The 27186-nt window shown below is 37.4% G+C and overlaps 2 protein-coding genes across 3 annotated transcripts; one reads left to right on the forward strand and one right to left on the reverse strand.

The window, feature by feature from the left end:
* The first annotated feature begins 1369 nt into the window (after positions 1 to 1369).
* On the forward strand, positions 1370 to 26779 carry brap (BRCA1 associated protein). Of its 2 annotated transcripts, none has more exons than XM_079805089.1 (12): positions 1370 to 1679; positions 3042 to 3203; positions 3269 to 3455; positions 5862 to 6051; positions 7900 to 8013; positions 11887 to 12035; positions 18457 to 18532; positions 20971 to 21109; positions 21934 to 22043; positions 22362 to 22451; positions 22574 to 22677; positions 25168 to 26779. In XM_079805089.1, the coding sequence occupies exons 1-12, from the start codon at positions 1601 to 1603 to the stop codon at positions 25532 to 25534; spliced, it is 1767 nt and encodes a 588-aa protein (XP_079661215.1). In that variant the 5' UTR covers positions 1370 to 1600; the 3' UTR covers positions 25535 to 26779. The 2 variants fall into 2 exon arrangements, with proteins under 2 accessions (XP_079661215.1, XP_079661216.1); XM_079805090.1 differs by having other exon boundaries at positions 3272 to 3455; positions 25168 to 26778.
* LOC307119137 (uncharacterized protein) lies at positions 4089 to 5121 on the reverse strand (the record flags this gene model as incomplete). The annotated part of the gene is made up of 3 exons (XM_079805216.1): positions 4089 to 4158; positions 4347 to 4414; positions 5047 to 5121. Coding segments are annotated over 3 exons (213 nt in total), but the record flags the coding sequence as incomplete, so codon positions are not given.
* Positions 26780 to 27186: the final 407 nt, after the last annotated feature.

Below are 27186 nucleotides of genomic sequence, written 5' to 3' on the forward strand. Positions count from 1 at the left end.
GTTACCACTGTGCAGGCTGGTGGTGGTGGTGTAATGGTGTGGGGGATGTTTTTTTGGCACACTTTAGGCCCCTTAGTGCCAATTGGGCATCGTTTAAATGCCACGGCCTACCTGAGCATTGTTTCTGACCATGTCCATCCCTTTATGACCACCATGTGCCCATCCTCTGATGGCTACTTCCAGCAGGATAATGCACCATGTCACAAAGCTCCAATCATTTCAAATTGGTTTCTTGATCATGAAAATGAGTTCACTGAACTAAAATGGCCCCCACAGTCACCAGATCTCAACCCAATAGAGCATCTTTGGGATGTGGTGGAACAGGAGCTTCGTGCCCTGGATGTGCATCCCACAAATCTCAATCAACTGCAAAATGCTATCCTATCAATATGGGCCAACATTTCTAAAGAATGCTTTCAGCACCTTGTTGAATCAATGCCACGTAGAATTAAGGCAGTTCTGAAGGCGAAAGGGGGTCAAACACAGTATTAGTATGGTGTTCCTAATAATCCTTTAGGTGAGTGTATAGTGCACTATACATTCACCATGTAGAAAATAGTACATGTGCAAAGTAAATGTGAGTGATTTCAGCCGCAGCTTCAGCGTCTGTTTATAATTTAGGGGGTGGGGCTTCAGATTCTAGAGAGCATTTGATTGGACAGAAAATCCGATGAGAAGCTGAAGTGATGTCCTCAAAATCATTGATCCATATTGACAGAAGTGAGAGACTGTAAGTTTTGAACACTTATATCTTCTAAATGTGAATTGTATCATTGTTTTGGAGCACACTAGCTTATAGATAACATTAAGGCTAACATATTTATACGAAAAGACAAAAAACTTCTATTTTGATTTTGCGGGGACTTTAATTGTATATATGTATATAGAATATAGATAATTTTGGCATATATATAATAGGACATTTTATTATCTGTATTGTTGTTTTTTTATTTTTTATTTTTTTCACCAAGCTTCACCAAGACAAGTCCCTGTATAAGCACACTTGCCAAGAAATAGCTTTCTGACTTTGAAAAAATAATGAATATAATAATTATATTCATTATAATAATTGCAACATAATCATAAACATACCATAATATATGACGCATTTAAAATGATATTACCATTATATTATTCACAAACCGTGGCTGTTATCTAAGGGCTTTTGTTTTGAAATTATCATCTTGCCCCCGTAAGTAACGCAGTAATCTATCTTTCGTTCTCAAACATTAGCATAAAGATACCATTATTTATGACATAAAAATGTATATAAATTATATAAACCGTGTCTGTCTCTTATTATAAATTATTATCAATTATTATCGAAGGGCTTTTGTTTTGAAATGTCCCTCTTGCCCCCGGAAGTAACGCAGTAATTTATCTTTCGTTCTCAAACGTCATTGTTGTTTTCAGGCGTTTATCGTTCTAATAATAAAGCATAATTTAATTCAGCGTTTATGGCATATAGTTCCGACGAAACGCCGTTAATACGGGTCAGACCTTGCGTTTAAGCCCGTGTCGTGCCCAATGCCCTGTAGTATTGAGCTCGTGTTGTTATTATCAGTGTGTCTGGCCGTGGAGGAGCTGAACCTCTGAACACATGAGTGTGTCTCTGGTCGTGATCAGACTCGAGCTCGCGGATCAGTCTGACTCCCCGCAGGGCTTTCAATACTGCGCCGGTGAGTTTCACTCGTTTACTTGTATATAACTGACACTTACTTTGTTTACCGTAGCACTGAATGATGCCTATATTCATACACTATACTCACATGTCATCATGGCTGTATACAAAAGGGTATTACCATGTTTTTGGACATATAACACGTTACCACAGTAATCTGACAAGTACTTTAAAACGCAATGTAAATATTATTGTTCTTAAAGTGACATACGTGGCATGGTATCAAATGTAACCATCTGATAAGGGTAATCAAATATTACTCCATCCATCCATCCATCCATCCATCCATCCATCCATCCATCCATCCATCCATCCATCCATCCATCTATCTATCTATCTATCTATCTATCTATCTATCTATCTATCTATCTATCTATCTATCTATCTATCTATCTATCTATCTATCTATCTATCTATCTATCTATCTATCTATCTATCTATCTATCTATCTATCCATCTATCTGTCATTCCATCCATCTGTCATTCCATCCATCCATCCATCCATCCATCCATCCATCCATCCATCCATCCATCCATCCATCCATCTGTCATTCCATCTATCTATCTATCTATCTATCTATCTATCTATCTATCTATCTATCTATCTATCTATCTATCTATCTATCTATCTATCTATCTATCTATCTATCTGTCATTCCATCCATCTATCTGTCATTCCATCCATCCATCTATCTATCTATCTATCTATCTATCTATCTATCTATCTATCTATCTATCTATCCATCCATCCATCCATCCATCCATCCATCCATCCATCCATCCATCCATCCATCCATCCATCCATCCATCCATCCATCCATCCATCCATCCATCCATCCATCCATCCATCCATCCATCCGTCATTCTATCTATCTATCTATCTATCTATCTATCTATCTATCTATCTATCTATCTATCTATCTATCTATCTATCTATCTATCTATCTATCTATCTATCTATCAGTCATTCTGTCCGTCTTTCCTCCATCCACCCAGCCATGAATTATAATTATGAATATTTTATATATTTCTGGGACCCAAGGTTACAGGGCTCGATAAACAAAAGTTAAACACAGCATTGAGACGATTCATTAGCACAAACAGGATAACTAAACAAATACAGTGTGAGATAAAAGTATAATCATAACCTGTCTATAGTACAGATCACAGATACCTGAGATGCATGAGACGTGATGCTGAATATCCTGATCATCTTTATCCCATGATGCATCAGAATGAAGTGTCACCGAGAGCGGGGCGCATTCACACACTCAGTGTGTTTGAGCTGGTTCTAGAATCTCTTTGAGGGCTTTATGTTGAGGCCGCTGCTGGTTTGACTGGTGTCTCCTGCGTCCCACAGTCACAGAGATGTCAGAGGACGAGATGAGAGAGAAAGCGCTGGTCTCCGCCAGAGTGGCGCTGGACGGCAAGACGGACCTGGAGCGGTCGGCCCTCCTCCACCAGCACCTGGGCAGCCGGGTCATGAGCGACATGGTGATCGAGACCTTCCAGCCCAGCGCAGGTGGGCATCAGTGTCCGTTTAACAGCAGTGGGCCAGTGATGAGGGACTGACTGTGTTTTGTACAGCAGGAGCTGAGGAAGGGAAAGAAGATCTGAAGTCCACAGGAGACGCAAGCGAAGATGCCAAAGATCAAACGGACCTGAGCTCGACCCCAGACTCTCCCTCTAAACAGCTGCCCGATCAGATCTCCTTCTTCAGCGGAAACCCCTCGGTGGAGATCGTCCACGGCATCATGCACCTCTACAAAACTAAGTCAGTCTCTCTCTCTCTCTCTCTATCATTCTATCAGTCAATCTATCTGTCTGTTGTTCTATCAGTCTGTCAGTCGCTTTATCAGTCTGTCAGTCTGTCTGTCGTTCTATCAGTCTATCGTTCTATCAGTCGTTCTATCTATTGTTCTATCAGTCTGTCAGTCGTTCTATCTGTCGTTCTATCAGTCTATCGTTCTGTCAGTCGTTCTATCAGTCTGTCTGTCGTTCTATCAGTCTGTCAGTCGCTTTATCAGTCGTTCTGTCAGTCTGTCTGTCGTTCTATCAGTCTATCGTTCTATCAGTCGTTCTATCTATTGTTCTATCAGTCTGTCAGTCGTTCTATCTGTCGTTCTATCAGTCTATCGTTCTATCAGTCGTTCTATCTATTGTTCTATCAGTCTGTCAGTCGTTCTATCTGTCGTTCTATCAGTCTATCATTCTATCAGTCGTTCTATCTGTTGTTCTATCAGTCTGTCTGTCGTTCTGTCAGTCTGTCTGTCGTTCTATCAGTCGCTCTATCAGTCTGTCAGTCGCTCTATCAGTCTGTCAGTCGTTCTATCAGTCTGTCTGTCGTTCTGTCAGTCTATCAGTCGTTCTATCGGCCTATCGTTCTATCAGTCGCTCTATCAGTCTGTCAGTTCGATCTGTCTGTTGTTCTGTCAGTCATTCTATCAGTCGTTCTGTCTGTTGTTCTATCTATCATTCTATCAGTCGTTCTATCAGTCTGTCAGTTTGTTCTGTCTGTTGATCTGTCAGTCGCTCTATTAGTCTGTTGTTCTGTCTATCGTTCTATCAATCGTTCTATCAGTCGTTTATCAGTCTGTCAGTCGTTCTGTCAGTCGTTCTATCAGTCTATCGTTCTATCAGTCGTTCTATCTGTTGTTCTATCAGTCTGTCTGTTGTTCTGTCAGTCGTTCTGTCAGTTGTTCTATCTGTCGTTCTATCAGTCGCTCTATCAGTCTGTCAGTCGCTCTATCAGTCTGTCAGTCGTTCTATCAGTCTGTCTGTCGTTCTGTCAGTCATTCTATCAGTCGTTCTATCGGCCTATCGTTCTATCAGTCGCTCTATCAGTCATTCTATCTATCATTCTATCAGTCGTTCTGTCAGTCGCTCTATCAGTTGTTTTATCAGTCATTCTATCAGTCTGTCAGTCGATCTATCAGTCGTTCTTTCTGTCTATCAGTCGTTCTGTCAGTCTGTTGTTCTATCAGTCGTTCTATCAGTCTGTTTGTTGTTCTGTCTGTCGTTCTATCAGTCTTTCAGTTGCTCTATCAGGCTGTCTGTCATTCTGTCAGTCGTTCGATCAGTCTGTTTGTTGTTCTGTCTGTCATTCTATCAGTCTGTCAGTTGCTCTATCAGTCGTTATATCAGTCTGTCTGTCGTTCTGTCAGTCTCTCTTTCAGTCGTTCTGTCAGTCTGTTTGTTGTTCTGTCAGTCGTTCTATCAGTCTGTCAGTCGTTCTGTCAGTCATTCTGTCTATCTTTCTATCAGTCTGTCTATCTTTCTATCAGTCTGTCTGTCGTTCTGTCAGTCGTTTTGTCTGTTGTTCTATCTATCATTCTATCAGTCGTTCTATCAGTCTGTCAGTTCGATCTGTCTGTTGTTCTGTCAGTCATTCTATCAGTCGTTCTGTCTGTTGTTCTATCTATCATTCTATCAGTCGTTCTATCAGTCTGTCAGTTTGTTCTGTCTGTTGATCTGTCAGTCGCTCTATTAGTCTGTTGTTCTGTCTATCGTTCTATCAATCGTTCTATCAGTCGTTTATCAGTCTGTCTGTCGTTCTATCAGTTGTTCTATCTATCATTCTATCAGTCTGTCGTACTATCTATCATTCTATCAGTCGTTCTATCTGTCTGTCTGTCGTTCTATCTGTCTGTCGTTCTGTCAGTCGCTCTATTAGTCGGTCTGTCGTTCTGTCTATCGTTCTATCAGTCTGTCTGTTGTTCTGTCTTTCGTTCTATCAGTCTTTCTATCTTTCGTTCTATCAGTCTTTCTATCTATCGTTCTATCAGTTGTTCTATCTGTCTGTCGTTCTATCAGTCTTTCTATCGGTTGTTCTATCTGTCTATCTGTCGTTCGATCTATCATTCTATCAATTGTTCTATCTCTCTCTGTCGTTCTATCAGTTGTTCTATCTGTCTGTCATTCTATCAGTCTGTATGTCTATCATTCTATTAGTCGTTCTATCTCTCTGTCTGTCTGTCATTCTATCTGTCTATCTATGCTAATACTAATACTACTGTTCTTTGATAAAGACCATATTATTTACATGGTACCTCAATGTGATGTACTATGGTACTCAGCCAAAAAAATTGTTTTGTATAAGTGTAAATAATAGACTAATAATAGACACAATAGACACTTTGTTGCAGTGTTGACTTGGTTTTGCCTGATGTTGTGTGGACAGTAAGATGACGTCCCTCACAGAGGACGTGAGACGCAGTGCGATGCTGTGTGTCCTCACAGTGCCGACCACCATGACCAGCCATGACCTCATGAGGTTTGTGGCTCCCTTCAATGACGTCATGGAGCACATGAAGATTATCCGAGACTCCACGCCCAACCAGTACATGGTGTTGGTCAAGTTCAGGAGTCAGGTGAGTTAACCACATCTGTCTGTCTATCCATCTATCCATTGTTCTGTCTATCATACTCATTTGTTTGAACAGGATTTGAAAAGTCCTCAGCTAAACCTCACTAATTGCATTAGTGAATTTAAAGGGGATAGTTCACCCAAAAATGCAAATTCTGTCATTCTTTACTCGCCCTCAAGTTGTTCCAAACCTGTATGAGTTTCTTTGTTCTGCTGAACACAAAAGAAGATATTTTGAAGAATGTTTGTAATAAAGCAGATAGAGAAACCATTGACTACCATAGTATTTCTTTCCCTACTATGGTAGTCAATCTGCTTTATTACAAACATTCTTCAAAATATCTTCTTTTGTGTTCAGCAGAACAAAGAAACTCATACAGGTTTGGAACAACTTGAGGGCGAGTAAATGATGACAGAATTTTCATTTTTGGGTGAACTATCCCTTTAAGGAATTTTCTGTTAGAGAGCCCCTGTTTTTAATGTTGTTTATATGTCTATGTGGCGTTTTTAATATGCTATTATGAGACAAACCATGTGCAAATGAATCCGTCATGCACCGAAACGAAAATTCAGGATGCATTTGGGATGCATAAACCAAAACTGAAAATTAATAATAAATTAGTAATCAATTAATTAATCAAACTTATTTAATAATACACAAAATTGAGTTAAAATATTTAAATGGCAAATAAGGCAGTTTTCTAAGTATCATTTCTATTCCAGTTTTTTGATGAAATATAAATATTTAAATGACAATAAACTGTAATATCTTTAATTGACAGATTTAATGAATAATGAAATAAACAATGAACCACTCATTAACAGGTTAAGCTAAAATATAATCAATATGTAATACAGTGCATATATTTAGCAAAATGCTCTTCTCTAGAGTTATTTTTGTACTAACTAATACGTTTATGGACATCGAATAGATTTCTCGAGGTAAATTTAACATTAAGTGTATAGCCTAGAAGCTGTTTTATTGACGTCTTTCCTCAGTTGAAACACTGATTGAGTGATTACATCAGATTAATTCATTTCCGTAAATTGTAATGTACTTTAGTTTTCAACATACCTTCTGGTGTTCATCCATGTTTATTTCGTGCTGTAACTAGTAGTAAAGAGGAGATGAGATGAGGAGATAGATCTGTGCTGCCGCTTGAACTGAGGCGGCTTAGTCACGCTGGAATAAAGAGCGTCAAAATATAAGAAATCATATATTACCGATTAAAATCGAGAAAGTAATATTGTCAGTCCAGAGCTAGTGTCCACACAGCTGACATGTTTAACTTGCGCTGAACACAGTCCAAACGTGCCCTCAGAGAAGTGCTAATTAAAAATGCTTTGGCTAAAAATGTCTGACATTGTAGAGAGCGATACATAAAACATATTACCATTCTGATGCATCGACTTGTAGACAAGCCTGTATAATTTACTCTTGCACTTCTTCTTTTGAATTTTTTTCTGGTTCAAACATGTATGGCTGAATTAAACCAGTTTTTCCTCTCTCCGTCGTGTAGCGTTTACTACAGTGAGTGAGTGGAGGTGGGGATAATTAGCATATTCATGGTTCCACATTTACTAAATGAAGCAAGGGTGTAGTGACATTCAAGCTATTTTAAGGCATGATGAAATTATTTTCACAGAAATAAAACGTTTAAAGATGTAATTTTAATTATCCAAGATGAGTTTTTTTAAATAAAATTATTTACTTTAAAGTTTGCCAGTCATTTCTGACTGTAGACACATTTTTCCACATGATTTGCAAAATCACCTCATGCTAATTATTTTGTTGATGTTTGTTCGATGTTCAGAGTTTCATGAGTTTCGTTGTGTTTTTTCATTTCTTTAGGCCGATGCCGACAGCTTCTACACCACAAGCAACGGCCGTCAGTTCAACTCCATTGAGGATGCGGTCTGTCAGTTGGTCTATGTGGAGAGGGCGGAAGTCATCAAATCCGAAGAGGTGCGTTAGTTAGCGGTGTTTACTAAAGCAAGCAACTATTGTGATTGGAACAACTGTGCGGTTTCCCGGACAGAGATTAAGCCTAGTCCTGGACTAAAATGGCCTTTTAAACCAGATTAACAGAAATCTGCTTTCTCTGTCGTGGTTTTAAATAGTCCTAGACTTAGTCTAATCCAGAGTTTAATAAACTGATTTCCTGGAGGAAGACTACAGCTGTTAGTACACAAGACCGTAACCATGTCTTTGGGTGCTTTCACATCTCTAGTTCGGTTCATTTGGTCCGAACCAAGGGCAAACAATTATACATTGTAGCATTTTTCAGCTTTTTTGGTTGCTTTTCACACCACACTGATTGCTTAGGTCCGAACCAGCTAAAACAAACCAAAATGCAGACACATGACAACATCCACATCACTCATTGGCCATGGCGTATTTCCTAAACTGCGACTGCGCGGGCTGGTTTTGTCCCTGGCCATAATCTATTACATTGTTTGTATACACCACAATATGCAAACAATACTTTTCTTTAATGAAGTGCGGATGCGGCTTGAAAACAACGCTCTAATGCACTGCAAACGGTGACCGCGACATCGCTCGTCACTTCAAGCGAAGATCGCACTGTTCTTGTGAGTTTTCGAAAGTTGGGACATAATATGGCCGTCAGACCAAATTTATATGAGGTTCTGCACCTCCTCACTACTCCAAGTTTGTCCGCGAGCTGCCATGCTAAAGTGCAAACAGTCAACAAACACTTCCTCATCCCATAATGCACAGCGCAGCTGACTACGGCAGCTGGTTTAGTCCAAAAATGATCAGTACTTTTTGCAGTTGGGTCTGTTCGAGGTCGGATCACGTTCTCACCACAAACGAACCGCTCCAGAGTTTGTTTAAAAGCGTACCACCTCTTCAAGGAGCTCTCTACGCTTGTTTGGTCCGCCTTTGGTGCGCACCCGAGTGCGATTGCTGCTTTCACACCTGACCAAACGAACCGCACCAAACGGGAAAACGAACTCTAGTGCGATTCAACCGAACTAAATGAGGCAGGTATGAAAGCACCCTTAAAGGGTTAGTTCACCCAAAAATGAAATTTCTTCCATTAATGACTCACCCCAATGTTGTTCCACACCCGTAAGACCTCCGTTCATCCTCGGAACACAGTTTCAGATATTTTAGATTTAGTCCGAGGGCTTTCAGCCCTTTGAATGTAAGTGTAAGCACACTTTGCTGTCCACGTCCAGAAAGGTAATGAAAACATCATCAAAGGAGTCCATATGTGACATCATTTGGTTAGTTAGACTCTTTTGAAGCGTCGACAATACATTTTGGTCCAAAAATAACAAAAACTAAGACTTTATTAAGCATTGTCTTCTCTTCCGGTTTAGTTTGAATCTGCGTTCAAGCGCCACAGTGACGCTGCTGACGTAAGACGCTGTGACGTGTTATCTGGTGCGATAGCAGGGGTGCGATAGCAGATAACACGTCACAGCGTCTTACGTCAGCAGCGTCACTGTGGCGCGTGAACGCAGATTCAAACTAAATCGGTGTCACATGAAGTCACATATGGACTACTTTGATGATGTTTTCATCACCTTTCTGGACGTGGACAGCAAAGTGTGCTTACACTTACATTCAAAGGACTGAAAGCCCTCGGACTAAATCTAAAATATCTTATACTGTGTTCCGAGGATGAACGGAGGTCTTACGGGTGTGGAACAACATTGGGGTGAGTCATTTAATGGAAGAAATTTCATTTTTGGGTGAACCAACCATTTAAGCCTGGAACACACCAAGCCGACGGTCGCCGTCGGGCAGTTTTCGTGCGTCGGCCAACTAAGTTTTCTCGGTGTGTTCCTCACCGACGGCTGCCTTTGGTCCTCGTCTGCTATTTTACAGCCGATTCGACATGTTGAATCGGCGTCTGTGCTTGTCGGTCAGTCAGGCCATCTGATCGTTCTGATTGGCTGTTCTGCTAGCGAACCAGTGAAGTCGAAAAAAAAAAAAAAATAGAAGTTATCGTCTGTGGTGAGCGAGATTATGAGGTGCTTTGTTTATATAGGATATACAGGGTAGCTCTTCTGGTTTCCCGCTTTGAATAACGAAACCAGACTACTGCCACCAGCTGGTACGGAAAGGTTTTTACTCTTACGCAGGCGCAGAACGGACGTGCTACTTGGCCGTCGGATGTCGAGCGTCAGGGCAACTTTGGACCCAGACGCTGCCGACGTGAGCCAACGTGAGCAAACTCTGCAGTCTGCTACTCTGCTTTCATTGCTACTAGTTGGTCGGCGTCGGTTTGGTGTGTTCCTAGCTTTAGACATTGGTTTTTTTGGACCAAGGTTTTTTTTTTTTTTGCTAGGGTAATGGTTTTATTGGTTTATTGAAAGGAATTCAATTATTAAAGGATTAAAAGTGATTTAAGGAAATAATGAGGTTTCTTTATTATACTATTGTAGTTATGAAGTAAACTATTTGCAAATAATATATATTTTTTAATAATATTTTCGTCGGCCTAATATGTAAAAATGTCAAGTATTTACATCGCTTGATATTACTATTGGTCGCTGAACGTTTTTATCAGTTGTCAAATATTAAACGTTTAGCTACTCTTACGACGCACTGCTAAAACTAAATTCACGTTGGAATTCGTACTAACAGTTAAGCCCCGCCTTCTTTGATTTGATTGGCCATCTCACTCATTCTGACAGTGACGAGCGCTGTTAGACTGCTGAGGCAGACCAACCTAAAAATGTAACATTTTAATTTTGTCATCCTAGCCACAAACAGCGCGGTGTGTAATGGAGTACAGCTGAGCAGCATCAAGAATATCAAATATTGAGGGGGACAATTTGGCCATTTCTAATTATTCGGGGGGACTTGTCCCGCTCAATGTCTATGGTGGTTACGGCCCTTCTCCAGGATTAAATTGAGTCTTAAATTAAACCTACCAGGAGGCAAGTTTAACTTCAGATTAACGTTGTGTTTCAAAGAAGACATGTATTACTTGGGATATGTCAGTGAACATCAATATATACACACATGTATATGTAAAGTATGTGTTTGTGTGTATAATAAATATATATATAAAAAAGAACTGTGCATATAAACTTCACTTCCCTGGCTTCTTGAGACTAGCGTCCTTGTTAGCACGTCTGCCTTCCATGCTGTAGGCCTGGGTTCAAATCCTGCTCGGAATGGGTAGAGTAGGAAACTTTGTGTTTGCCTACAATATTTTTGTAAACGCAAAGTTTCTCTGAGAACCCAAAACATTTGTGAGAGAATGCAAAAGCATTGACAAATTTTCCTTCACCATGTCCCTTAAGGGCTTCGTACATTCCCCAGCTGATGTGCCGTCTATTTGCTTTAAAAGAGTTTTTGATTGAAGTCTTTTTCTGCTGTCATTGTTTTCCTTAGGTTTGCTTCTCAGTTCCATGTAATTTTAAGCTTTTCTTGGTCCATTCCATGTTTTATAGGCTACCCCTGTCATGCTAATTCAGTTGGTTTTAAAGTAATCTGGTTTTGTTTTAGTTCAGGACTCCATAGTCCAGGTGTTAGTAATCTGTACTTAATCTGTGTTTCAGAAAGCCATATTTTAAGTCAAGCATAACTATTCTAAATGAAGGCTTAATTTAAACCCTGTCCGGGAGACCGTCCCTAAGTGTTCAAAAACCTCAACCTCAAAAAAATCAACTCTTGTAACACATTTTTAGGCTGGTGCATTGCTTGAGTGACCGGGATTAACCTTTTTTGTTGTTGACTAGTTGTTTCTGTTTCAACACACACACGTCATGTTTCCAGCACTGATTTACATGCATAACAATAGTGGCAGTGTTCTGGAATGTTTTGAATGATCTCAAACTCTTCATTATAACCCAGGGTGCCAGTTTACCTGTGATGGATCTGACAGAGCTGCCCAAGTGCACCGTGTGTTTGGAGCGCATGGACGAGTCCGTCAACGGCGTGTTGACCACCCTGTGCAACCACAGCTTTCACAGCCAGTGTCTGCAGAGATGGGAGGATGCAACGTGAGTGCTGTCATTCACAACCAAAGCCTTTACATTCAACAGCAAATCAACTCACACAATTATATATATATGAATATATATATATATATATATATATATATATATATATATATATATATATATATATATATATATATATATATATATATATATATATATATATATATATATATATATATATATATATATATATATATATAATATATATTTTATATATATATATATAATATATAATATATATTTTATTACATTTTTAAAAAGTTTTGTTGATGATGTATCTAAGGCTGTGTGGGTTGGGAATCAACTTCAATCCTACTGGATAAAATCAAGTCCCTTCCTACATTATCTAATGCTGAATATTTCACTCACAAGATATCAAATTATGGAAATTAAATGCTTTGAATATAGTTTTATGACTTGAATCAAATTTTAATTATCATCAGGCTATTAAAAAGACTCTTTATTATAATAAATTATTATTTTATTAATTTAAGTAAACATTATAGTAACTTTGAGACATTTTACTTAAATTTACTTCAGTTTTAATTTGATTTTTGCATTTAATTGTTAACAAAAAGTTATAAAAGATAATCTTTAATTAATAAAAAAAATGTATAACAATAATAAAGTAAACTTTATAGTAACTAAGAGATTTGACTATTGAAAATACATTTTATTTTACATTTAATTGTCAACAAAAAGTTATAAAAATTATATTTTTTATTGTTATAAATTATTTTATTAAATCAAGTAAACTTTATTGTAACTTTGAGACATTTGACTTAAATCAAATGTAATGTTTTAATGTAAAATTCAAATTTTATTTTACATTTAAATGTTAACACTGTTATAAAAAAATCTTTTAACATTGTTATAAATTATTTTTTTAAGTAAATAATAAAGATTTAATGATTTTTATTTAAAATAAACAAATTCTTTTACATTTAAATATTACCATTTAAGTATAAAAATATTATTATTATAAATTACAATTTTATTAAATTATGTAAACTTTATAGTAACTTCATTAAACATTTGACTAAACTCAATTTTATGTTTTTAATTTTATTTAAAATTTAAACGTTAACAGCGATACAATAAAAATATTATCATAAATTATAATTGTATTAAATTAGGTAGACTTTATAGAGATATTTGAGAGTATTTGTTCAGTTTATTTTGTTCACGCTTGACATATTTCCTCCACACCTTCTTCTGCCATGACACTGTGTTTACACTCAGATTTCGCTCTCATCTGTTATTTACCTGCGTCACTTTTAACCTTTTCGTTTTGGTTCTTCATTGACATGTGATAAAAGCTTGCTGGGCAGTTCTCTATTCTCGCTGCTCTGTGTGTGTGTGTGTGTGTGTGTGTAATTGTCATAGTTGACCTCTGACCTGTGAGATGAAAGTCACAATGTCACATTTCATGCGCACAATGGGAACCGCTGGTTTGGGATGGCTTCAGGTTTAAGAGTTTACATGAATTGACGCATTTAACCGGCGTATTTCTGAGTGAAATGATACTCAGAGGGAAATTATGTAGGGTGGGACTTTTATTTTATTCTTCGGGATTTTGATTGTGCATGAATTGTAGGTCAAGATATTATTAGTGATGTTTACTAATGCATGCATCACTATTACCAATGCTCTTACAATGAGTTAGTGATGTGAACAGACTCCTAACCTAAACTGTTACACATAAATATATGAAATATTAGGGCTAGGTTGACTGTATGGATTAACTGATGATTCTCATTTTGATGAACCAATATTTATTCTTTAATCCTAAGAATCCTTTTAGTCTATTAGTCTATGCTGTTTTCAGTTGATGAATGGACAAAACAAATATATCACAATAAGCTTTACTTTTATTACATATTCATTATGTTTAGTTGTGCTTGGAGTCAATTGTTTTATTCATGATAACGCAATGATGATCCATGTTAAATAGTGCAACATCATTTTTGGCCAGGCTATCATACAAAGAAATTATGAACAAGAGAGAACCAACGCAATATTAATAACTGATTATGTTGTAGACCAAGTTTGTGTTTTGTTCTTCCCTCATATTTAAAATATTTAAAAAATATAAAACATTTTCCTCATATTTTGCTGTGTAGGGTCATTAAAAACATCACTTTTGGCCTGCATGTTTGAATAAATGCATAATTTAAACAGGTTTTAAAATGTTTTTGAAGAAACAATTATATCATTAACTTCTTATGCTCTGGGACCATTTTTGGGGATATTCCCGCCTGGATTTGTTCTACCCGAATTGAAAAGCTTCCCATACCCCCATACAGTGGTCTCTAAATACACAATTTTGGTGTCATTTTACAGGAAACCCTTTGAAGTTACATAAAACACTGCTAAAAGTGATAAACATGTAAGTATATGTTGTCTGAGCTGTAATAACCCCCCCCCAAAAAGAGGCGCTTTTTGGTTATAAATTCAGTTTTGAAAGTGTGTAAGTCTAGCTCTAGCACCCTGCAGACAGTTTGGGCTGTTTCCACTAGATATTCCTCCATTCAGATCCATTTGAATAAATCTTGCATACAACATGATGCAGACAAAAATCTTTTTTCCAGTATTTTCTGGAATCTAGTGGAAACAGCCCAAACTGTCTGCAGGGTGCTAGAGCACACAGGGCCTGAGTAACACACTTTCAAAACTGAATTTATAACCAAAAACTTTTTTGGGTTAAAAGTAAATTTGAGCAAGTACATAACCAGCTAGTGTTCAATACTATCTGCTTATCTTAGCTTGATTCACAACGGTAAGCTTGTAATAATGTTTTTAATTCCAGTGGTACTGGTGGATTTCCATGGGAAATTCAAGCATGTCTTTGCGTCATTACGTCACATCTGTACACATAAAGAAGTTGTCCCGGCTAGTAGGCTATATTGCGTGCGAGGATGTTGGAGGTGGAGATTTATAGCCTGGGTCTTTGTTTTTATTCACTAACATAAAGAATCTATACACTACAAAATATTGTGTTATATAGCAGATGTAAGGATGAAACTATCATCCCCATTTCTGGAAACACACACTCCTATTGCAGATTTATTTATTTATATATTGACCTGAGGGAGGGGTTCTGGCAGACCAATCACAGCGCTTGCGGTCCGCGTAGAATTGATGCGTTGTTACATTTTTGGAGAGGTGCGCGTCAGGGTATGTCGTAGGGTACGCGCGCATCACACAGCCTACGACGTACACTCGACGCAGAAGTATAAATTGGCCTTAAGACCTAATGCACGGATATGCGTCGTCTTTCTCGACTGTATAAAGTTTACTTAAGGCATATACAGACTATGTCTGCTAGAATACTCAAGATGGACATGTTGACATAATTTTTGTGCAAGTTTGTCCGTTCAAGAGTAAGACTTGAAAGAGAACTCAATATTTGCGCGCTGTGAGACGTGTGCGCGCTTTCGGATGAGTGCACAGAGACAAATTTTCTCACAGCACCCGCAACTTCTCATTCGCGTCTTCTGGCACTACACCCGGCTGATGACGGCGAAAATGACTGGTCATATTCGAACATACGGCAGCACTCGCATGCATTGAACAAAGTTTACAAAGAGAGAATTATTATAAAAAAAAATAAATAAAAAAAAAATTATATATATATATATATTTGAAGGACTTTTACACGGCACCCCTGCTCTCGCCGGTTGGGAAACACTGGCCTTCAAAACTAGACTGAGAGACCATTTAAAGGCCTTTGCAGGTGTTTTGAGTTCATTAGCTCAGGGGTTTTCAAACTTTATGATGCCAAGGACCCCCAAATATGATGAACCTTTATGAGGGACCCCCTTCCTAAAATACATCTATTTTTATGTAAGAAAAAACATTTAAACCATTAGATAAATAGTAAGTATGGCATTATAAATACAACATATTGTTTCCCAACAGAAATTGGCTATACTATAATAATACTATACTACATAATGTTGGATTTATAAACCTGAAGAAGAACATTTTCAATAAAAAATTATTTGTATAAGCAACTTTCACAATAAATGTATGTAAGCTGTTTACGTACTGCGTTAAGAATACTGCCATACAACCCCAGTGAGCGAGATAAAGGGGACTATAGTGAGCAAAACTTAGAAAGATACAAAGCAATTAAAGCTGCAAGCAGCGATGAAAGGGCCCTCGCACCCGCACCGCCACCCGGTGAATGTGGGCGACATGCATTTAAGTGGGTAAATATAGAAGAAAAATGGCAAAGTCACTTCAATGTGCCACACTTCCTGCTGCCAGCAGGTGGCGCTTTGACTATAACTGAATACCGTCATATAGATGTGTTCAGGCCAGGACTCTAATAAAACATGTGTGAAGTTTGGGGCAGATCGGAAATTGTATGTCCGAGTTACAACAACTTCCTGTTCATGGCGAAACATCAGACTTTGTAAGGCCGCCACGGACACGCCCTTCAGGGAAAACTCAAGAGCTTCGCAATGTAACATCGCAAAGGCCTTTAGATTAGACTGACCAAATATGATGATGATCTGGTTAAATTTCTAGGCGGAGTTGATTAATGTACAATGTCTGGAAATGGCAAAATTTGCAACAATTTTGCAAAAAAATAAAAAAATAACTCTCTTCCTGTTGGTTTTCAGCTTTTTTGTAGGTATTGGGCTGTTGCATGTGTCTACCGAATTCCATACCTGTACGTGAAACGTAGCGGGAGGGGCACTTCGTTGAAATTTTGTAGGTGGCACTATCGAGCCATTTTGCCACGCCTAATTCTGAATCCCATAACAGACGTAAATTGTCGCCACTTCTGACGCATGTGCAAAGTTTTGTGAGTTTTCGAGCGTGTTTAGGCCCTCAAAAATGTGATTAATTTGGGAGAAGTAGAATAATAGACTGAGAAATTCCAATAGGCTCCTCACACCATCGGTGCTCTGGCCCTAAATATACAATTCTAGAAAGTATGTATACGGCAAGAAAGGAGAGAAACATTTAGAAATGAAACAGAGTAGATTTTATCAATTTTTGCTTTGTCTTTTTATTCTCTGAAATTTTCTGGGGACCCCTTAGAACCTTCTGGAGGACCCCTGAGGGTCCCCGGACCCCCGTTTGAAAACCCCTGCATTAGCTGATTAGAGTGTGGCACCAGGTGTCTTCAATATTGAACCTTCTCTCAATATTCTAATTTTCTGAGATACTGGATTTGGGATTTTCCTTAGTTGGCAGTTATAATAATCAAAATTAAAAGAAATAAACATTTGAAATATATCAGTCTGTGTGTAATGAATGAATATAATATACAAGTTTCACTTTTTGAATGGAATTAGTGAAATAAATAAACTTTTTGATGATATTCTAATTATATAACCAGCGTGTGTGTGTGTGTGTGTGTGTGTGTGTGTGTGTGTATGTGTGTGTGTGTGTGTGTGTGTGTGTGTGTGTGTATATATATATTCTACAAAGTGTGCCGTTAACAGCAAAGTTGATCGGGTACAAAAATTTGGTTTGGAACTTGTATTCTTGGAATTCAGTTGTTAGCACTATTCGAAGAACAGAAGCAAAATAATACCGCCAGGAAAACATGGGAGTGGTTTCGTGGAATTGATGGATCTTCAGCGAAGGGAAAACATAACTCTTATAGTGGGAATGGGCGTAGCAAGCTTTTCAAAAGTGCGGGGGATGGATGTGGTTCGTTTGTTAACAATAAAAACGATGGATACAATGACAGAAGAGTACAAAAGGTATAACATACAAGATATAAAAAGCTTCCCATTTAAATGAGTGATGCTAGAAAAGTATAAAAACACACTCGGAACACAGAAAATAAGTCAAAACTGTAGACTTGCAAAAGAATCCGAATCAGAAATACTTTAATAATCTCGATTCGATTTTTGATTCTCGATTCAACTCAATGAATATAGATTTAATACAAATACTATAAGTATTTATAAAAAAGAACAGTGAACAGAAGTTTATGTTCACTGGAAGCGACCATAGACTGCGAGAGGGGCACCTCAGCTCATGAGGGTTTAAGAGCTTAAAAAGTTATTATATAAACTGCCTTATGTGTAATTTAAATGTTTGTATACAAAGCGGCTGTTAATTTGAACCTTTATGATATAATATATAACATCCTATGTAATATATCATGTTATAATAAATAAAGTAACGCACCAACTGACATTTCCCTGTATAGTTTACCGCATTAGTTGGAAGAGATTGAGACATGTACTGTACCTGAAATATATCCAAATTAATTTTGCATTGAATCAAAATTAAAATTTGATCGAACCCTGACATTCGTGTCTATGGCCAGCCCTATTAAATATGGTTCTTGAATATTACGTGCACCAATAAATCAGAGACATTTCTGAATAAAGGGAAAGGTCTTTTTGAAGGCTTGTTTACGAGCACTAACCGTGCACTTCTTCTGCAGGTGTCCAGTGTGCAGATACTGCCAGACTCCTGAACCCGTGGAGGAAAACAAGTGTTTTGAGTGTGGAGTGCAAGAGGTAACAAAGCTTTCACATTTTATTGATTAAATCACACAAACAGGAAAACATCCGCCAGTAGTGAATAACACGTTTCTGTGGTCGAAGCGGATTTGAAATATAGGACACACAGAATGATCTGCACTCATACGATACTCACAATTTGTGTTAAATATGCATTTTGTTGAACATTAAAGGATTAGTTCACTTTTAAATAAACTTTTGCTTATAATTTACTCACCCCCATGTCATCCAAGATGTCCATGTCTTTCTTTCTGCAGTCGAAAAGAAATTAAGGTTTTGGATGAAAACATTCCAGGGTTTTTCTCCATATAATGCACTTCAATGGGCTCCAAATGGTTCAAGGTCCAAATGACAGTTTCAGTGCAGCTTCAAAGGGCTTTAAACGATACCAGACGATGAATAAGGGTCTTATCTAGCGAAACGATCAGTTTCTGCGAGAAACCGAGCAGTATTTATGCTATTATTTTACCTCTTTTCAGACGAGCGTGATCATCTCTGAGCTCCGCCATAACTTCCGGCAAGTAAGGTCAAATTTGATCGTGGTCATAGATGTATACGTAGATGCCTCATTAGCGACTGCATGGATCAGTAGAATGAGGCATCTACTATCGATATATCTATGACCAGGCTCATATTTGACCTTACTTGCCGGAAGTAATGGCGGAGCTCAGAGATGATCACGTTCGTCTGTTAAGAGGTAAAATAATAGCATAAATACTGCTCGGTTTCTCGCAGAAACTGATCGTTTTGCTAGATAAGACCCTTATTCATCGTCTGGTATCGTTTAAAGCCCTTTGAAGCTGCACTGAAACTGTCATTTGGACCTTGATCCGTTTGGAGCCCATTGAAGTCCATTATATGGAGAAAAACCCTGGACTGTTTTCATCCAAAACCTTAATTTCTTTTCGACTCCAGAAAGAAAGACATGGACATCTTGGATGACATGGGGGTGAGTAAATTATCAGCAAAAGTTTATTTAAAAGTGAACTAATCCTTTAAAGGCATGTTTAAAATGCTACAGTTGTTGTATTTTTATGACGGCAGTAAATATAAAGGGACTGTTGTAATGAGGCATAAACGTAATATAATATATAAGTTTAGTCATTGCGCAAGTTTTAGAATGTGATGTTTATATTTGAACCTTTTTTGCATATAATGCATAAAACCAACAGTCATATTTGCACACTGTACGGATGGATTAACATTTTGGTAACACTTTACTATAAGCTCTCATGCATTAACTTTTATGAACTAACAGGGAGCGATTATATCACTGCATTAACTAATAAAACGTGTTCATAAATAAGTGTAGAAATTTACATTGATTAATAAATGCATTAGAAGTATTGTTCATTATGTGTTAACAAATGAAACCTTATTGTAATGTGTTACAAACATTTAAAAAAATATATAAAATACTGAAAATAAAAATGAGATTTTTTTAAAATCAAATGAACAGTCATATTAATTGATTATCAAACTAGTTGTTAATTGCAGTCTATCTTGCACATACAGATGAACGTTGTGTTATTTTAGTTTTTATTTTACTTTTATTATAGTTGTATTAATATGTTGAAGTATCTTTTATTTGTATAGTTTTAAGTGTTAGTGTTTTTTTCGTTATGTGCTTTTGTCATTTTATTAGTTTTTATTTATTTATTTTTAAGTTTCACCAAGTCAAATGTAAGATTTTTTTAGACCTTTTTAAGACCATTATGAATTAATTTTAAGACCTATATCACGCAATAAAAAAGACATAATCATACTTTTATTTGGTCATTATGCGAGATGGCAGGTGAGAAAGATTCGCCTTTCACAATCGCGGAACTGGAAGCTGAAGAATGAAATCCATTTGATGTGTCTGTGGCGCCAATAACACGAAAGCGGCTGCAATATAAGATGCATGTTGGTAGTTGTAATACAGCTAACTATATTTGGACTAGCGAAACAAAGAACTACAACACCCCAGATATAAAACACACACACACACACACGCACACACACACACACACACACTCTAAAGCGCTGCTCGGATTTCAATGAAGTTACATGAATGTGGGAAAATTAAGACCTAAGAATTTTAGGAATAAGAATTTTAGGTTTAGAATTATTTAAGACCTAAAACTCAATACTGTAGTGAATTTAAGGCCTAAAATTTAGATTTTGAAATGTACGATTTTTTAAGACCCTGTGGGAACCCTGTAAACATTGCTGTTTAGGTTTCATTTATTTTTATTTCAATTTTAGTTTTTATTTATTTCCAGTTAATAATTGTAGTGCTTCAACTTCAACTTATTTCTGTTTATTGCCAAGGCAACATTTAACATTTTCTAATATGTATATTTCATCTTGATTTCAAATGTACATAAATGTTTTTGATAGTTTTAGTTAACGATAATAACCCTGCTTGTATTATATTTGCTGATCTCTCATAGAATCTGTGGATCTGTCTCATCTGCGGTCACATCGGCTGCGGACGCTACATTAGTCGTCATGCCTACAAGCACTTTGAGGAAACGCAGCACACTTACGCCATGCAACTGACCAATCACAGGGTCTGGGACTACGCCGGAGGTGTGTGATTTCCTGGATCAGGAGTAAAGATGCCAGAGAATCAAAAGTCAATAATACAGTATTCAATTGATGTGTAGTCACATGTTTGAAAATTACAGTTATTTTACAACCTTAAACACTCGTCCAGTTAGTTTAGCCAGAGCCATCTGCAACTAGAATTAGATTTTACATTTTTAAATAATTTTTTACTTGCATAACGGGATAAAAATGTTGCTGTTTGAGCACATTATTCCAACGTTCTTCTCTATATCAGTGTTAGAGTTTCTGAACTCCCTGAAACGCCTCCATTGTAGTCTTGAGTTTTCTTCCGGAAACGAACACGTCACAATATAGAATAAAGGGGCGGGGCCTGATTGAGTTAGTTTGTAGTGTGTTGAGACTGGCGGTTATGGTGAGGAGCGGGGCATTTCCCAAACACGCTCGAAGCGCTTGGCCAATCACAACACACTGCTCCAGCTGACCAATCAGAGCACAGTGTGCTTTTCAGAAGGAGGGGCTTCTTAGAGACGGGAACTAAACAGAGCGTTACTGACAGACTGGGAAGAGAGGAGCCGCAACAATGGAGAATATGGGGGAAATAATCAACATTCAAGCAGGAAAACCTGCTCTAGTAGAGACCAAAACTAAATCAAGACTTTGAAAAAGGGCATAATAGTTGAATATTTCACTGAAAATGTCAAAATATGGAAGTGAAATGCATTGAATGTTGTTTCGTGTTGATTTAAATCCTGTTTAAATGGGGTAATTTTTTTATATTTGAAACAATTTGCATGTCATTGTCAACAAAATGGTTTCTGAATATTCTCTGTCTTTGTATCGATCAGATAACTACGTTCACCGGCTTGTGGCCAGTAAAACAGACGGGAAGATGGTGCAGTACGAGTGTGAAGGCGACACGTGTCAGGATGAGAAGATCGATGCGCTGCAGCTCGAGGTCTGTGTGTGTGTGTGTGTGTGTGTTCTTTTATATTATGATTTATGAGGACACAAATGTGTGTAATGACAAGGGTATTATAATGTAAACATGGTTTATGAGGACACTTCCTGTGTCTATGTAAACCAAATGGCTTAAAAAATGCCTGTAGTTGTGTGTGATGGGTAGGTTTAGTGTAAGGAGACAGAATATACAGTTTGTACAGTATAAAAACCTTTACGCCCCATAATACATGTGTGTGTGGAAAGTTGGATTGTGTTAGATAGTCTTCCGTCACCTTCTATTATAATGTTTTTTAATACCTTTCCCCCCCGATAGTATTCATATTTATTAACCAGCCAGCTGGATTCTCAGCGCATTTACTGGGAGAATAAAATAGTTCATCTGGAGAAAGACACAGCGGAGGAGGTGAGAACCGGACCTTTACAACAAGTCCAGAATGAGCATTGTTTAAGATCATCATCATCTACTCTAACTCCAGTGAAGCAGCTCCTCTATGTGTGTGGTGTGTGTGTGTGTGTGTCTTTTAGATCAACAACATGAAGGCCAAGTTCAAGGAGACGATCGACAAGTGTGACAGTTTGGAGCGGAAACTGAACGAACTCATCAAAGAAAAACAGTCCATCGAGAAGAAGTAGAGTTTACTTTATCCTTCAGATGAACTTCACTTACATCATTATCATGCGAAACATTTAGGTCTCTTTACAACATAGTTATATATTTAACTAAAACCATAAAGAACTTTCATTACTTGAAATAAAATAAACTTTAACTGAATTCTTTTATTTTATTACATCTAGTTGTCAGGGCAACGTTTCTTATTTTCATTTAGTTTAACTTTATGTACCATAATAACTAAAACTGAAATATATATATATATATAAAAAAACGTATAGACACTTAAAATAAATAATCACAAAAATACATAAATTATTAGAAAAAAATACTACAGTTACTAAAACTTTTTTTTTAAATCAAGGTGACAAAAGAAAATATAAAATTAAAAACTAATTCAAAAAATGTCAATGATACTACAATAAAACGTTCCAAAATACTGGTTACTTAAATGAATGTTTCTTATAATAATAATTAGTGCTGTCAAACTGATTAATCGCAATTAATTGCAACATTAAAGTTTGTAAATTAAAAAAGTTAATATATATATAAACTAGTCCTGGGCATCGATTAAAAAAAATAACTAATTAATCGCATTTTTTTCCTGTAATTAATCGCGATTAATCGCAAGTTTTTAATATTAAGTTTTTTAATATTTTGATATTGTAATAATTTCAATTACTCTCCAAATTAATGTATAAACAATTTAAAGACAGCATTTTTTAAATATGTGTTGTAATTGCATCTTTTTATGAATGAAGGCCAGTATCACTGATGTCTCTATGAAACATTAATGAAGTTACATTACAGTATAACTGAAAGCTCCCAATTTCAACATTTATTAGGCTTTAAAAAAACAACTTTTAATTTAAAACAATCTTTACATAAACCCAAAATAATAAATGTTATATTTACCCATGGCCTTCCCTGTTATACATATACAGAAATGTAATAGTTATCAAACACCTTTCTTAAATGCATAAATAATAAATGAAATATAAATCATTAAAGCTACAATTTTCTCTGTTCCCGTTGTTCTTTGATGAACATTAATGACATCATCATCAGTGCTCCTGTCACTTTAAGAACAGCCGCGCATCTCACACGCTGTCCCGCGCATCTCATTTCCTCACAACTCTTTAAGTTCATTTAAGACGTTATTTAACTAATTTAAGACTCTAATATGAGAATACTCAAAAATCCTCTGTTTTATTGTTTGTTCAAGAGCAAAAGAGAACTCGATGTGAGCAGGAAACTGACGCGAGTCTATCTATGCGTCAAGTGTGTGTGTGTGTGTGTGTGTGTGTGTGTGTGTCAGTGTCCCTTGATTAGCTGACATGAGACGCATCCACACAGACAGGACACTGACACACACACACACACACACACACACACACACAGGACATTGACATACAACGCGTTCGCTTGTGTCTTGTCACGCTTGGAAGCATTTACATGAATAAGAGCGTGATGATCATGTAACGCTAAGCAAAAATGGATATAAAAACGGACGCTGCGTTATTTGCGTTAAATATTTTTAATGCGTTAAGCTGAAAAAATTAATCGCCCGCGTTAACGCGTTAATTTGCCCAGCCCTAATATAAACATACTTTTAGGTTAGATGTGATTGTTTGCAATTAATCGATTTGACAGCAATAATAATAATATTAATATGAATAAATTAATCCAAGATATCCTTTAAACAGTGAATTTTTTTTAATAAATGTTTTTATTAAAGGTGCACTATGTAACTTTTCCGTCCACTAGAGATCGCCTGTTCAAAACAAAGGTGTAGTTTGATGACGCCACGTTTGAGCGCAGAATCTTGGGACATGTGGTCTTCACCTCAGAATCGGGATAGGACTGGGGCAGAAATCATGTTGATGGATGTGATTATTAACGTTACTGTAGTGAAGCAGAGCAGGAGCGAGTGTTGTGGAGCTGAGGAACCGCTGGAGCGATTGTTAATAAGATGAACGCAACACACGCCTCGCGAGCAGCGGGACTTTTATTATGCCACAGTCGCCGGCGCCACTTCCGCTTTTCTGGTCATGAGTATGAGGTAACGCAGCTGATCATATTAGACACATCTGAGTGTGTTGATGATGTGACACTTGTTCACACTGCAGTGAGAGTACAGCGTTTCTACAAAATAAAACCGGAAACTGAGGGGAACACAGATATGACGCCATCGACAGGCCACGCCCGCACACGTCCCGGTTCCTCGGTTAAAATAGCAATATCTCACGATTTACAAATAGTTGGAAACATTTGGGATATTGTAAGTACTCAACTGAACAAAATATATAACACTGGCCTAGTGTTTTTTGGATGTTTTACTGAAAAAGTTACATAGTGCACCTGTAAAGTAATAAAGTTGCAGTGTAAGTATGAATTGTTGTAAATTGAGTTGCCTACAATGCCTATTGAACATTTTAATATTTAAAATGCCATTGTTCTAGTTCTACACTATTGACACACTCTTTTGTGCTGTTTTTTTCCTGTGTAGATGTTCCCAGCTGAATAACAAAGTGGTGAAGCTCAGTCAAGAGCTGCGGGAGGAGCAGGAGATGAACCGATGCCTGCGATCCAATCAGACGCAGCTCCAGACGCAGCTGCAGGAGGAGGAGAGGCGGGCTCAAGAGACGGCGGCCAATAAAGAAGGGCAGATCGGCGAGCTGCAGGAGCAGCTGCGGGACGTCATGTTCTACCTGGAGACGCAGCAGCAGATCGATCGGATGCCTGCGGACACCCGGCAAGAGATCCAAGAGGGTCAGATCAACATCGCCGCGGCCCCTGCCGCCCCACAGCCCGGGCCCTCGGCCCACGGCTCCGGCAAACTGGGCCGGAAAGGACGATCCAAGAGGGGAAAGTAGACAAAGACGTTCGAGTTAGTGTATTAAGTGCTTAACGGATGGCGGAAATGTTGCACAGGCTGCTTTGGAAATGAGGGAGTTTGAATAATCGCCCTTCCTCGTGTTCCCGCTTCATTAGAGGCTCTAATATATTACAGTTTGTTCACTAATATCTCACACGAGGACACCAGTGCTGCTTAGAAACGGAGCTTTTATATGAAAACAGTGCTGTTGTTTTATTTTCGTATAATTTTAGCTGGAGGATGTCAGATTCAGGAGCGCGTGCTGATAACGCTGGAAGGTTTGGTTTACTTTATGTTTGTAGAATCTCATGAAAACCTGTTCTGGTCACGTTTCGCTTGGAGAAAAAAACTAAAGAAATTATATTTTTTTCTTTTTTCTTTTATAGCATTAAAACCAACAACAAAAAAATCTGAAATGTTACACTCTAAAAAATGACCCAAGTTGGGTTGAAACTGGACTAACCCAGAAATTTAGTTATTTTAACCCAGCAGTTGGGTTAAATGTTTGCTTAAAACAACCCAATTGCTGGGTTAGTCCATTTTCAACCCAACATTTTTAAATGTTTTTACAGTGAGCATGTGCTTAATTATCACGAAAATAATACTCAGGCTGCATTTCGTTTATGCAAAATATAATTTCTACATTTTTTTCTTTAGATTGAGGCTGAAATGCGAGTTTTTTCCATGAGATTCCCCCCGGCAGAAACACATTGTGAGCAGTATTATTGCAGGTCACAGGTGTGGTGTTGTAACCCAAAATCACACTGACGTAGTGAAAGGGCTCGTCCGCTGTGTGGGAGCGTTTGATGTTTGGTTAATAGATGCACGCTGCTCAGAATCAAGTGGCCTTTGTCATGCTTTACTGTCCCAACACATCCACCCACTTATTTTTAGAAAGTTATACACAGTCAGTCTTTGTATGGAGTCATTGTATTGGTTTCCACACCCTTCTTCTCATAGATTGGCGTGGGATTGGTGGATTAATAACTTTTGACAGGAAGGCCACAAACAAAATATTTGTGATTGTCAAACTGTTAAAGCTACAAATAAAAGCACTTACTTGTGTCAGTCTTAGCTCTCCATCACAGCACACAAGAAAGTCAGTTATATACAGGCATTCCTTATTTATATGACTTAAGGCCTGTGTGGTGAAACACTTTCATTTGAGACAAAAGGCCATTTTGAGAGTGGGTGTCAATGGAGAAGTGTCTTCGGAACGCTAAATAAACGACTTTTGTGAGGAAACGGCTTGTTGCCATTACATTTTTATTTCAAAATGAGCAATATTTGGAGTTTTCAATGAAAAAAAAAGTGTTTTACAAGAGAAGTCACTGTCAATTTTGAAACTGGTATGACCGGCGAGACCGGATCGTGATCCACAGTTGGAAAAAAATCATAAGTTATTCAATTGCGTGATTATATATGATATAAATATTATATGCACACATTTAAATGATACTTTTATATACAGTCAAACCAAAATGTATTCAGACACCTTCAACATTTTAACTTTATAAAATGGCAATAAAATATGACAAACTCATATTAGAAAATATATAAGAAAGTTACACTTATAGTGTTGGGGTTAAGGCTGATTTATAATAATTCATAATTTGTTACATTTATATAGCGCTTTTTTAGGCACTCAAA

This window comes from Gobio gobio (assembly GCF_949357685.1).
Source record: "Gobio gobio genome assembly, chromosome: 22".
NCBI classification, from domain to species: domain Eukaryota; kingdom Metazoa; phylum Chordata; class Actinopteri; order Cypriniformes; family Gobionidae; genus Gobio; species Gobio gobio.

Coding starts and splice junctions, on each gene's coding strand:
- brap (XM_079805089.1), top strand. CDS start 1,601: ATGAGTGTGTCTCTGGTCGTGATCAGACTCGAGCTCGCGGATCAGTCT. Junction 6,052..7,899: donor TGGTCAAGTTCAGGAGTCAG/GTGAGTTAACCA, acceptor TCATTTCTTTAG/GCCGATGCCGACAGCTTCTA. Junction 22,452..22,573: donor AGAAAGACACAGCGGAGGAG/GTGAGAACCGGA, acceptor TGTGTCTTTTAG/ATCAACAACATGAAGGCCAA.